Source organism: Stegostoma tigrinum, chromosome 36, assembly GCF_030684315.1.
Source record: "Stegostoma tigrinum isolate sSteTig4 chromosome 36, sSteTig4.hap1, whole genome shotgun sequence".
Taxonomy (NCBI): Eukaryota; Metazoa; Chordata; class Chondrichthyes; order Orectolobiformes; family Stegostomatidae; genus Stegostoma; species Stegostoma tigrinum.
The window spans coordinates 4,289,654-4,302,808 of NC_081389.1; the positions used below are offsets into that span (position 1 = coordinate 4,289,654).

Sequence of the window (13,155 nt, forward strand, 5' to 3'; positions counted from 1 at the left end):
AGACAGGTGCTCATAAAAACTTTTTGACACAGCAAATAGTTAGGTCACAGAATCATGCAGTCTTGCAGGCTCTTGGGTCCAACCAGTCGGTGCCAAAAATAATACCAAACTAAACTAGTCCCACCTGCCTGCTCCTGGCCCACCTCCCTTCAAGCCTCTCCTATTCATATATCCATCCAAAAGTCTTCTAAACATTGTAATTATACCCACATCCACCACTTCCTCTGGAAGTTCATTCCACATGCAAACCACCCTCTGTAAAAAAATTTGCCTCATGTCTTTTTCTAAATCTCTCTCCTCTCACCTTAAAAATGTGCTGCCTAGTGTCCTAATGTCTACAATTAAAATGTGGAATTACCAAACATCAAAACAGCTAAAAAAACACCCAGTTCTATTACTGGCTAAAGCACTAGTTTTGTGGGGAAGCTTCATCCAATGGCAGTGCTGTTTCTTAGCAGTTTAGTTATATAGTTTAACATAAATGTTGGTTTTGACTACGAAATATATTGCTCAATAGCAGTCATTCAATTGACTTGGTAGTTAACACTTACAATGGGAGCACATTCAACAATACTGGGATTAACCAATTCGCCCAAGTGTTGCTTGCTTCTTTTGACCTGTTCACTGGAATTGTTATTCTGAGATTCAGGCTTCATTTCTTGGACTAGATCTTCCAGCCTATTTGAAAAGAAAAGAAAAAATTATATAGCAACCTAAAGAAAAGAACCCCAGTCATGGAAGGCATGTGGGATGGTGGGCATTCAGCAATCTGAGCAAACTCTTTAGTCATAGCTGGACTTGAATCACAACAGAAACAGGAAGTGCTACAAACACATGACAGACAGGAAATTCAGGTAAGTAACTGTTCTCACTTTGACTTCAAATATTCCAAACTGTTTACAGATCTACAATAGATGCTCCAATTTATTAGCAATTAAATCTTGGTATTTTAGGGTAAATGAAGCAGCATCACAGATTTTGGTGCATTACGACCCACATAAGGTGGATTCTTTTGTGTGTGTCGGCTGATAGACAACAAACTTGCCAACAGTTCCTGGGAAGCTGAGCCAATGGAGCACAGACTTGACAATTTGATGCTAGAAACTATGGGCAAAAGATATAAGACCAAGTAGACTGCCCTTTCAAAGTGACACAATAGATATAACAAACTACATGGTTTCCTTCTGTAATAAATGAAAATAAAACAAAATAATAAATTATGAGTCAGACAGTCACAATTGTTTCACTGACATTCCAATGTTTCAAAATCAGTTCTGAAACACAGTAAATTTTACCACCCCAAGGGTCTCATACAACCGAGTTCGTCAATATATACTTCTAGTGCAAATTCGCGTGGTCATTCAAGGATCGACCTGAAGGAATGGCGCTTGCTGTAAAAGAGAATTATAGGTGATTGCATCTCAAACCATCAAAATGTAAAATTAAGTAGCCCAAACTATCAATTGTTTCAAATCAATACATGCGTTGAATGCTATTACAGAATCTCAGAGTCAACTCAAAACCACATTACCATATAACAACTGCTGCACTGATGACCTGAAGATTACAGCAGAGGTTGAACACTATGTCAGCGTCAATTGACAGCATTCACCATCCTGTTTATTAGAAAAAGTAAGTAATCTCCTACCTTGAAAGGGACATCTATCTTTGATCTCCCTTTTATAGATTTTATGTTGCAGTCCAGCAAATAAAGTGCCCACTGAAGACATTTCAAGATAGTCCTGGGAATTAATCAATCAAATGACTATACCATTATTCATCACATAACCACTCAGCTCACAACGCTATCTTGTTTATTAATTGACTACTGCTGCAATGTTGAATTTTCGACAGGACTGCACATTATAAATAGATAACCCGTGAGAATTAGTAAACACACTATTCTAATTTATATCAGTGGGAAGACCATAAAATGTAGGAGAATAATCAGGCCATTTGGCCCATCTACTCTGCTCCAACATTTGATCAAGGCTGGTAGGTTTCTCAACCCCACTCTCCTGCCTTCTCTCTGGTACCCTTCATCCCCTTACTAATCAAGAACCTATTTATCTCTGCCTGAAATACACTCAATGACTTGGCATTTTGTGGTAATGAGATCCACAGATTCACCATCCTCTGGCTGAAGAAATTCCTCATCTCAGTTCAAAGGGGTCAATCTTTCACTAAGGCTGTGCCTTTAGGCTACAGTCTCTCTTACAAAAGAAAACATTTTCTCCACATCCAATCCATCCAGGCCTCTCAGTATTGTCAGTTTCAATGAGGTCCTCCATCATCCTTCTGCAGATCTAGGAGTCCTCAACTGCTCCTCCATATGACAAGCCCTTCACTCCAGTGATCATTCTTGTAAACCTTCTCTGGACGTCCTCCATAGTCAGCACATCCTTCCTAGACAGGGGGCCCAGGACTGCTCAGAATATTCTAAATGGTCTGACCTGCTTTATTATTATGGTTATACACCCTTTTACAGCCTCAGCACTGCAATTTTGCTTTGTATTCTAAACCTCTCAAGATGTATGCTAACATTGCATTTGCCTTCCTAACTGCCAAATGAACCTTGAACGGTTTTAGTTCTGCTTTCTAACTTAGCCCCTAGCGGCACATATTCCCTCAGCAGGGCCTCTTTCCTCTTTCTACCTATGTCATCGCACCTAAAAATATCAAGGAGAATTAAGAGAAATTATCAACAAATTGTCCCCTGATTGGTTTGGGCTGTGTAAGAGAGATCTAGGATGGAGAACAAATATGTCCTTTCTCATTGGTTTGGGCAGCAGAAAGAGTATTATAAAACAGTGCTCCAGGGTAAACTTATGGTAGAATGCTTATGATTGATCTAACTGTCAACAGATTTCCCAGTGATTTATTTTATTTCAATGTGAAGTACATTAATGCAGAATCTCAGACTTGCAAGTATGTTATCCTAATCAGTCAACAACGATTAGTCATAAGGTTATGGGAAATTCAAGGCTGGACTGCCAGAGGTGATGTTTTTTGAGCATCCAAGAGGTTATCTTTAGCCTGAAATTGAACTGGACCAAATAACATCTATAGCTACAAAAGCAGGTCAGAAGTTGGGAATTACATGGTAAGTGATTCAACTCCTGAGTCCTCAAAACTTGTCCACAAGGCACAAGTCTGAAGTGTGAAACAAGGTTTTCAAATTACTTTTGAGCACAGCTGCAACAACACACAAGAGGCTCAACACTAACCAGGACAAAATTACATTCTTGATCCGCCCCCTTCTACCAACTTCAACATTTACTCCTTCCATCACTTGCACAAAGTAGCAGCAACTCACTAAAGCTCCTTTGACAGCAACTTCCAATCTAACAATCTAATAGCAGATCTTCAGCAGCAAGATCCCCGATAAACTAAACACCAGCCCGATGTAAGACTATTTTATGGTTCCTTTGCAATTGCTGGATCAAAATTTTGGAAGTCCCTAGCCCCAAATCCTCATACTGACCACTGGCTCTGGACGCACCCACCACTGGGAACATCATCCCAGTGTCTACCCTGTCTAATCATGTTAGAATTTTAGAAGTCTTTGAGATCTCCCCTTATTCGTCTGAACTCTAGCGAAAACCCAACCCAGTCAATTTCTCCTCATACGTCAGACTCGCCATCTCTGAAATCAGCATGGTAAACCTTTGCTGCACTCCCTTGAAGGCAACAGAATCCTTCCTCAGGAAAGGAGACCAAAACTGCACACAATAGTCCATGTGTGGCCTCACCAAGGCCCTGTACAACTGCAACAACACATTCCTGCTCCTGTACTTGAAACCTCCCGCAATGAAGACTAACATACCATTTGCCTCCTTAGCTCTTGCTGCACTGCATGCTTACCTTCAACGAGTCATGCACAAGGACACCCAGGTCCTGCTGCACACTCCCCTCTCACAATCTACAGCCATTCAGGTGGCAGTCTGCCTTCTTGTTTTTGCTTCTGAAGTGAATAAACTCAAATGTATCCACATTATACTGCATCTGTCATTGATTTGCCCACTCACCTAACCTATCGAGATTATGCTGAAGGATCTCTGTATCCTCTTCACAGTTCACCCTCCCACCCAACATGGTATCATCTGCAAACTTGGAGATGTTTACATTTTGTTCTCTCATCCAAATCACTGATACTTATTATGAATAGCTGGGGTTCCAGCACTGGTCCCTGTGGCACCCCACTAGTTAATGCCTGCCAATTTGAAAAGGACCCATTAATTTCTACTCTTTGTTTCCTGTCTGCGGACCAGTTTCCTACCTGTCTCAATATATTTCCCACAAACCCACGCGCTTTAACTGTGCACATTAATGTTAATGCAGGACTTTGTCCAATGCTTTCTGAAAGTCCAAATATACTACATCAACTGGCTCCCCCTTGTCAACTCTACTAATTACATCTTCATAGAATTCCAACAGATTTGTCAAGCATGATTTCCTGTTCATAAACTCATGCTGATTCTGCCACTGTTTTCTAAATGCTCTGCTATAAAATCATTGACAACGGATTCAAGAATTTTCCCCACTATTGATGTTAGGTTCACTGGTTTATAATACCCTGTTTTCTCTCTACCTTCCTTTAAAATATTAGAGTGACACTAACCTGCTAATCTGTAGGGGCTGTTCCACAGTCCATAAAATCCTGGAAGTTGACCACCAATGCATCCATTATTTCGAAAGCTACTTCCTTAAGTAGTCTGGGATGTAGATTATCAGGTCCTGGGCATTTATCAGCCTTCAATCCCAACAATCTTCCTGACACCATTTCTCTATTAATAATGATCTTCCTCAGATGTACCCTCTCAATAAATCTTGCATCCTCCAAAAATTCTGTTATCTGATTTGTGTCCTCTTTTGTGAAGGCAAAACCAAAGTGTGTATTCAGGAACAAAAACAGAAGTTGCAAGAAATGCTCAGCAGGTCTGGCAACATATGTTGTTCTTTCAGTTTTTACAAAGTATTTCTACTTCCTCAGCCATTTCTTTGTCCCCTGTTATACATTACCTCAATTCTGTCTGTAGTGGACCTACATTTGTCTTTACCAATCTCTTTCTCTTCATATACCTATAGAAACTCTTAGTATCAATCTTTATGTTCCCTGCAAGCCTACTTTCGTACTCTGTTTTCCCCTTCTTAATCAATCCCTTGGTCCTTCTTAGCTGAATTCTAAACTGCTCCCATCCTCAGATTTATTTTTCTTGGCCAATCTGTATGCTTCTTTCCTTGGATCAGATACCGTCTCTTATTTCCTTTGTAAGCCATGGATTAGCCCTCTTATTCATTTTACTTTTGTGACAGACAGGAATAAACAGTGTTTGCAGTTCCCACCTGCATTCCTTAAATGCTTGCCATTGCTTATCCATGGTCAACCCTTTAACTATATCTCCCCTATCTATCAAGGTCAATACAAGCCTTATATCCTTGTAGTTTCCTTTATTAAAGTTTTACACCCTAGTCTCCGAATCAACAACTTCAATCTCCATCTTGATAAAAAAAATTCTATTATGTTATGGTCGCTCTTCCCTGAGGGGTTTCACACAGCTAGACTGGCAATGATTCTCTTCTCACTACACAAGACCCAGCCTAAGATGGCCTGCTCTCTAGTTGGTTCCTCCATATATTGATCAAGAAAACCATCCCATGTACACTCCAGGAATTCTTCTACTACACTGTGGCTAATTTGATTTGCCCAATCTATGTGTGTTACCTAAGATTACAAAGAGGTTTTGATCAATTGTGTCAATGGGCTGAATAGTGGCAAATGGAGTTTAATTTGGATAAATGTGATATATTCCATTTTGGTAAATAATAAACAAAGACAAGACTTATACAATTATAAGTAGGGTCTTGGGAAGTGTTGTACAACAGAGAGACCTAGGTGCTCATGTACATAATTCTTTTAAGTTTGTATCACATATAGACAGGGTGGTTAAGAAGGCACTTAGCATACTTGCCTTCACTGCTCAGTCCTCTGAGCATAGCAGTTGGTACATTATGTTGAGGTTGTACAGGACATTAGTGAGGCCTCTTCTGGAATATTGTGTACAATTCTGGTCTCCCCTATCATAGGAAGGGTATTATTAAGCTAGAGAGGGTTCAGAAGAGCTTTACCAGGGTGTTGCCGGAAATGAAGGGTTTGATTTATGAGAAGAGACTGGATTGGCTGGTAACTCTTTTCCACTAGAGTGCTGGAAGTTGAGAGGTGACCTGAGAGGGATGGCGTCTTTTCCCTATAGCAGGGGATTTCAAGACTGGAGCATATTTTTAAGGTGAGAAGACAAAGATTGAAAAAGATACGAGGGCCTTGTTTTTAAAACACAGTTGGTGTGTGGAATGAACTCAAATCCTCCAGTTCCGGAAACATGCTTGTAAATCTTTTCTGCATCCTTTCTAGTTTAATTACATCCTTCCTACAGCAGGGCGACCAGAACTGTACACAGCACTTAAAGCAGCCTCACTAATGATCTGAAGTCCCAGATTGCTTCAAGAATACTACCATTAAGGAAAAATCATGCAGTGTGCCTCAATGACTGCTGTCTGGTGGCTCTCACCTTCATAATTATGAAGTGCTTTGAGAGGTTAATCATGGCTCACAACAACTCCAGCTAACAAATTGCCTTGATCTTTTGCAGTCTGACACAACAAGTCCACAGCAGTCACCTCCAAAGCAGTACGTTCATCCCTGCAACATCGACACAACAACTATGTCAAGCTCCTACTTGTGGACTACAGCTCTTCCTTCAACATCACAAATTCAAACAAACTCATCTCTAAACACTGAGAGCTAGGTCTCAGCTCCCTCCTGTAATTAGAACCTCGACTTCCAGATCCATACGCCACAGTCAGTCAACAGGTTTAAGCACAACACCTCCTCCACCATATCCTCAACACCAGGCTCCTACCAGGCTGCATAGTCAGCCCCCAATATACTTCTTACATACTCACGACTGTGTGGCCAAATTCCACCCCAACTCCATTTGCTGACAACACCACTGTTGTAGGTCAGATCTCAAACAATGACAAGACAGAATACAAGAAAGAAATTGAGTGCTTAGCAGCATGGTGTAAGGAGAACAATCTGTCTATCAACGTCAGGAAAACAAGACCCTGGTCACCAATTTCAGGAAGCAGAGTGGAGGGCATGCCAATGCCTGCATCAATGGTGCCGAATGCCAAGTTCCTGGTTCACCCACATCGATGCAACAGTCAAGAAAACATAACTTCTCTGATCCCTTAGGAAACTAAGGAAATTCGGCACGTCCACAAAAACGCTTACCAATTTTTATTGATGCACCATAAAAAGCTTCAAATGAGGATGCATCAGAGCATTGTATGGCAACTGTTCTTCCCAAAACTGAAAGAAACTACAGTCGCAAGCGTGGCTCAGTTCATCACTCAAACCAGCCTTCCATCCATTGACTCCACCTACACTTCCCACTACCTCAGGAAAGCAACTAACATAATCAAAGAACTCTCCCACTCAGTTTATACTTGCTTCCACCTTTGTCAGGCAGAAGATATAGACATTTGAATACATGTATGTACAGATCCAAGAACAGCTTCTTCCCCGCTGTTACCAGATTTCTTAGTGAACCTCTCAAATGTTAATATTGATCTCTCTCTCTCTACACCTTGTCTGCGGCTGTATCACGGCATTCTACACTCTATTCTGCTATGATGACGCACTTTGCGTGGCACGATCTGCCTGTATAACACATAAAACAACACGTTTCACTGTATCTTGGTACAGTGAAAAGTACAAATCAAACTCAAACTTACTGTCCTGTACCACTGCAACATGATGTCCCAACTCCCATATTCAATACGCTGACCAATGAAGGCAACCATGCCAAATGCCTTCTTCACCACACTGTCACTTTCAAGGAACTGTGTACCTGAATCCGTAGGTCTCTGTTTGACAACACTCCCCAAGGCCCTATCGCTGTTAATTCGGCACAAACAAAGCTAAAGCTGGTCTGTAGAGCTCATCAACTCATGAAATAAAGCTGAAGCCTTCAAAAAAGTTTTCAGCGTTTGCTACGTTTCAGACAAACCTGCTATAATATTGATCTAAAGACCCCTGTTCTTCAATGATCCTCCGTCCAGCAAAGTCTATTGTGATCTGTTTTGTTCGACGGGATGCATGCCGGAGCTCCCTTAATTCTTCTTCTCTCTTACGCAATGCCTCTCGTTCCTGTTTGGACAGCCACTGGTTGGAATCGGCAGCAAAGTAATCAGACTCATCGTCAATTACCTGGGTCCGGCGAGCACTACAAAACATAAATGGATCCAGTTAATTGAGCAGCATGCACATTTGACAGAGATTAACCTTCAAACTATGAAATACTTAGATAGCTAATCATTTGGATCACCTAAGTACACCACTGTTTGCATTAAATTCAATCTGCTATCGCGCTTGTGATCATTGACATACATTTGCTCTTGGTGGTCCAGTAACAGTGTAATTTAAAATTCTCAGCATTGATTTCAAATCCATCCTTAGCCTTGCTCCCTTATTTTGCTATCACCTCATTCAAGTCTACGACTTCCTAGGTCATGGGCACCCCCATTACTCCAGCCATGGTGACTATGCTTTCAGATATGCAGGCCTCAAGCTCTTGTAATGCCCTTCCTCAATTTCTGTGCTTGCCTCTACTCGAGACACTTCAAAAAATCTCTGCAAATAAACTTCTGGTCACATAACCTTGTGTTGCTTTGAATGGACCATGTTAGAAAGGGATTTCAAACAGAAGTCTTAGTCCTCGTGTTCAGCAGTACACTCGATCTTTATTTAGAGCTCCTTACCAAGGAGCCCGAGAGACGATGCCCTAAACAGGCTGCAACACACTACCCCTCTCCCAGTGGAGTATATAATATTTGTACATTGCACATTAAAATGGTTACATGCAACACTGGCATCAGTTCTAGTCACCTCCCCTCCGACCATTATGGATGTGAGTTTGCTTGCTGAGCTGGAAGGTTCGTTTTCAGACGTTTCATCACCATTCTAGGTAACATCATCAGTGAGCCTCCGACGAAGCACTCGTGTTATGTCCCGCTTTCTATTTATCTGGTTAGGTTTCCTTGGGTTGGTGATGTCATTTCCTGCGTTGGCGATGTCATTTCCTGTTCTTTTTCTCAGAGGATGGTAGATTGATTTGGAGCCAATGTGTTTGTTGATGGAGTTCCGTTTGGAATGCCATGCTTCTAGGAATTCTCGTGCGTGTCACAGTTTGGCTTGTCCTAGGATGGATGTGTTGTCCCAATCAAAGTGGTGTCCTTCCTCATCTGTACGTAAGGATACTAGTGATAGTGGGTTATGTCGTTTTGTGGCTAGTTGATGTTCATGTATACTGGTGGGTAGCTTTCTGCCTGTTTGTCCAATGTAGTGTTTGTCACAGTTCTTGCAAAGTATTTTGTAGATGACGTTCGTTTTATTTGTTGTCTGTATAGGGTCTTTTAAGTTCATTAGCTGCTGTTTTAGTGTGTTGGTGGGTTTGTGGGCTACCCTGATGCCAAGAGGTCAGAGTAGTCTGGCAGTCATTTCGGAAATGTCTTTGATGTAGGGGAGAGTGGTTATGGTTTTTGAGCCCGTTTTGTCTGTTTGTTTGGGTTTATTGCTGAGGAATCGGCGGACTGTGTTCATAGGGTACCCGTTCTTTTTGAACACGCTGTATAGGTGATTTTCCTCTGCTCTGCGTAGTTCCTCTGTGCTGCAGTGTGTGGTGGCTCATTGGATAACCATAACACACTAAAACTGCAGCTAATGAACTTAAAAGACCCTATACAGACAACAAATAAAACGAACGTCATCTACAAAATACCTTGCAAGAACTGTGACAAACACTACATTGGACAAACAGGCAGAAAGCTAGCCACCAGGTTACATGAACATCAACTAGCCGCAAAACGACATGACCCACTATCACTCGTATCCTTACATACAGATAAGGAAGGACACCACTTTGATTGGGACAACACATCCATCCTAGGACAAGCCAAACAGAGACATGCAAGAGAATTCCTAGAAGCATGGCATTCCACCCGGAACTTCATCAACAAACACTTAGATTTGGAGCCCATCTACAATCCTCTGAGAAAAAGAACAGGAAATGACATCACCAACCCAAGGAAACCTAAACAGATAAACAGAAAACGGGACATAACACCAGCGCTTCGTCGGAGGCTCACTGATGATGTTACCTAGAATGGTGACGAAACGTCTGAAAACTAACCTTCAAACTCACATCCAGAACCTCAACCTGAGCTACAAATCTTCTCAAAACTCGCTCTGACCATTATGCACCACCCCAAATATTTGCCAGCTGGATCGTACTGAATGGTGATGTTTGCTACCTTGTCAAGCTGTGATTGTTTTCCCAAGGTCATCATGACGAAGTAACATTTTGCAATTGCCCCTTTATAACCCTGTGTCCTTTCATGAGGTTATCGTTTATACCCTTCATTTCATGTCATGCAGTCCTTCAATAGACAAAATTGCACCCCCCAACTTCTGAATATTACTGCCTAGCTTCTTCTCATGGGAAACCAGCAGACAGGTTAATCAATACTGCATACCCAAATTGATTTGACAACTAGATTTGTTCTTGCATCTCTGATTCCTGAGAACAAAAAACTTGAATACAAAACTGCCAAGGCTCACTAAAAGGGGCTATCATTATGAGCAATTTTAATTTTTTTTCCTAATTGACAGCAGTCATACAAAATGCTGTGTTAGTAACTGGTCAATCACATAAAGGCTTATTAATATCTTTGTTGAAATTAAGGGATATTAATTGCCTTTGAGCACAAAAGACTAACCAGGGCAAGAACAGGGTCCCTTAAAGATCAGCAGGGCCACTTACATGTGGAACCACAGGGAGGTACTAAATAAGTATCTTGCATCAGTGTTTACTGTGGAGGAGGATATGGAAGTAGAGGCTGTGGGGAAATAAATAACAGTATCTTGAAAAGCATCCGGATTATAGAGGTGGTGGCGCTGGACATCTTAAAACTCAAAGGTGAATAAATACTCTAGATGTTTGTGGGAAGCTAGGGAAGTGTTTGCTGGGTCCTTTGCTGACATATTTGTACTGTCAATAGCCACAGGCGAGGTGCCAAAAGGCCAGAGTTTGGCTAAAACCATGGTGCCATTATGCAAGAACGGTCGTAAGGCAAAGCCAGGCAACCATAGGCTGGTGAGCCTGACATCAGTGGTAGGCAAGTTGTTGGAAGGGATCTTGAGAGATAGGGTTTACATGTATTTGGAAAAGCAAGCACTGGTTAGGGATAGTCAACATAACTTTGTGCATGGGAAATTCTGTCTACTAACTTGATTGAGTTTTTTTTGAAGATGTGAAAAAGCATATTGATAAAGGCAGAGTGGTGAATGTGGCCTGTATGAACCTCAGTAAGGCGTTCAACAAGATTCTGCATAGTAGACTGGTAAACAAGATTAGATGACATGGAATACAAGGAAAACTAGCCATGTGGAAACATAACTGGCTCAAAGGTAGGAGACAGAGGGTGGTGGAGGAGGGTTGCATTTTGACTGGAGGTATGTGGCTAACAGTGTGCTGCACGGATAGGTGCTGGGTCCACTAGTTTTTATAATTTACATTAGCGATCTGTATATGAATATAGGAGGCATGGTTAGTAAGTTTGCAGTTCATGCCAAAATTGGTGGTGTAAGGGACAGACAAGAAGATTATCTCAGAGTACAACAGGATCTTGATCAGATGGGCCAAGGATTGGCAGACAAGACTTTAATGTAGCTAAAAGCAAGGTGCTGCCATGATAGTGGAGTTCAAAACTAGAGGGCATAGGTTTAAGGTGAGAGGGGAAAGGTTTAAAAGCAACCTAAGAGGCAACTTTTTCATGCAGAGGGCGGTGCATGTATGGGTTGATCTGCCAGAGGAAGTGGTGGAGGCTGGTACAACTACGTTTAAAAGGCAACTGGATAGGTATATGAATAGGAAGGGTTTAGAGTGTTACAGGCCAAATAGGACTAGATTTATGTAGAATATCTGGTCGGAATGTATGAGTTGGACCAAAGGATCTGTTTCCATGGGCTGTACATCTCTATGACATAAGTAAGGAGCAACTGTGGCACTGGATGTGCATCAAGAGCAAATCAATAAACTCTCCAAAAAGAATACGTTCATGTCTTGGTTTTTAGCTCACCAATGAGCTTGAAATCAATGAATATGTTGTAGTATAATAGCACTTTCAGCCTGAGAACTGGTATAAGTGACTTGAAATCCCAGGGAATAAAGTGGACATGGAAAAAGCGGTTGGGGTGAGAAATGCAGCCTCTTCCTACAATAACAATCCATTTGCAACGTACTTGCTTACAAATGAGTGGCCCTGCATTGCTAATGTCATAAACAGTGTTAGAATTTCAGGCGACAAACACAGAGGAAATCTATCTGCTAACAGCAAATGTGTAGTGTCCACCCACGTATCTGTCCCTCACAGCCCACAGCTACGCTAATTGTTAATCGATGTGACCACAGGAACAGGAGAAGGCTATTCAGTCCTCCAGTTCGTTCTGCTGTTCAGTTAGATGAAGACTGATCTGCATCCCAACTTCAAGTTATTTTCATATTCAGTCAGTAATACTTACATATTTTCATACTCTTGTTAGGCTTCATTTCTCTTAGCCTTAGTTCTATCTTCCAACTTATAGGGAAAATAGCACTGCTGTAGCTACCCTATCAAACCCTCTACTTATATGAAACAGAAAATCGGATCATACTTAGTCATCTCAGCAACAAAATACATGTCTCGTGCTGGCACACAGTCCTCCCAATTTTCTCTTTTAACCCCGTGAACATTTCTGAAGAAGGGTCACTGGACTCAAAACATTAACCCTGCCTTCTTTTCACAGATGCTGTCAGACCTGCTGAGTTTCTTCAGTAATTTCTGTTTTGTGTGTTTCAGATGTCCAGTATCCACAGTTCTTTATTTACTTATGCAACAGATTTTTTAGCTCAAGAAATGTGCATTATTAGCTGATTTAGAGTTATAGTATAATAATCTGTTTGAATTTCTAGTCACATGACTGAAAAGAGTACTCTTCTGTGTGGAAGAGTGTACACAGTTAGTAATACATTTACACCAGTAAGTATTTCCAAA

The 13,155-nt window shown here is 41.3% G+C and overlaps 1 protein-coding gene across 1 annotated transcript in view; it reads right to left on the reverse strand.

Moving 5' to 3' along the window:
- trip4 (thyroid hormone receptor interactor 4) overlaps nucleotides 1–13,155 on the reverse strand; it is a 138,935-nt gene that overhangs the window by 93,039 nt on the left and 32,741 nt on the right. Inside the window, exons 7-8 of the mRNA XM_048520687.2 lie at nucleotides 8,073–8,288; nucleotides 552–678 (exon numbers count right to left, since the gene is read on the reverse strand). Of these exons, the coding sequence (XP_048376644.1) occupies nucleotides 552–678; nucleotides 8,073–8,288 (343 nt within the window). The remainder of the gene's footprint in view (nucleotides 1–551; nucleotides 679–8,072; nucleotides 8,289–13,155) is intronic.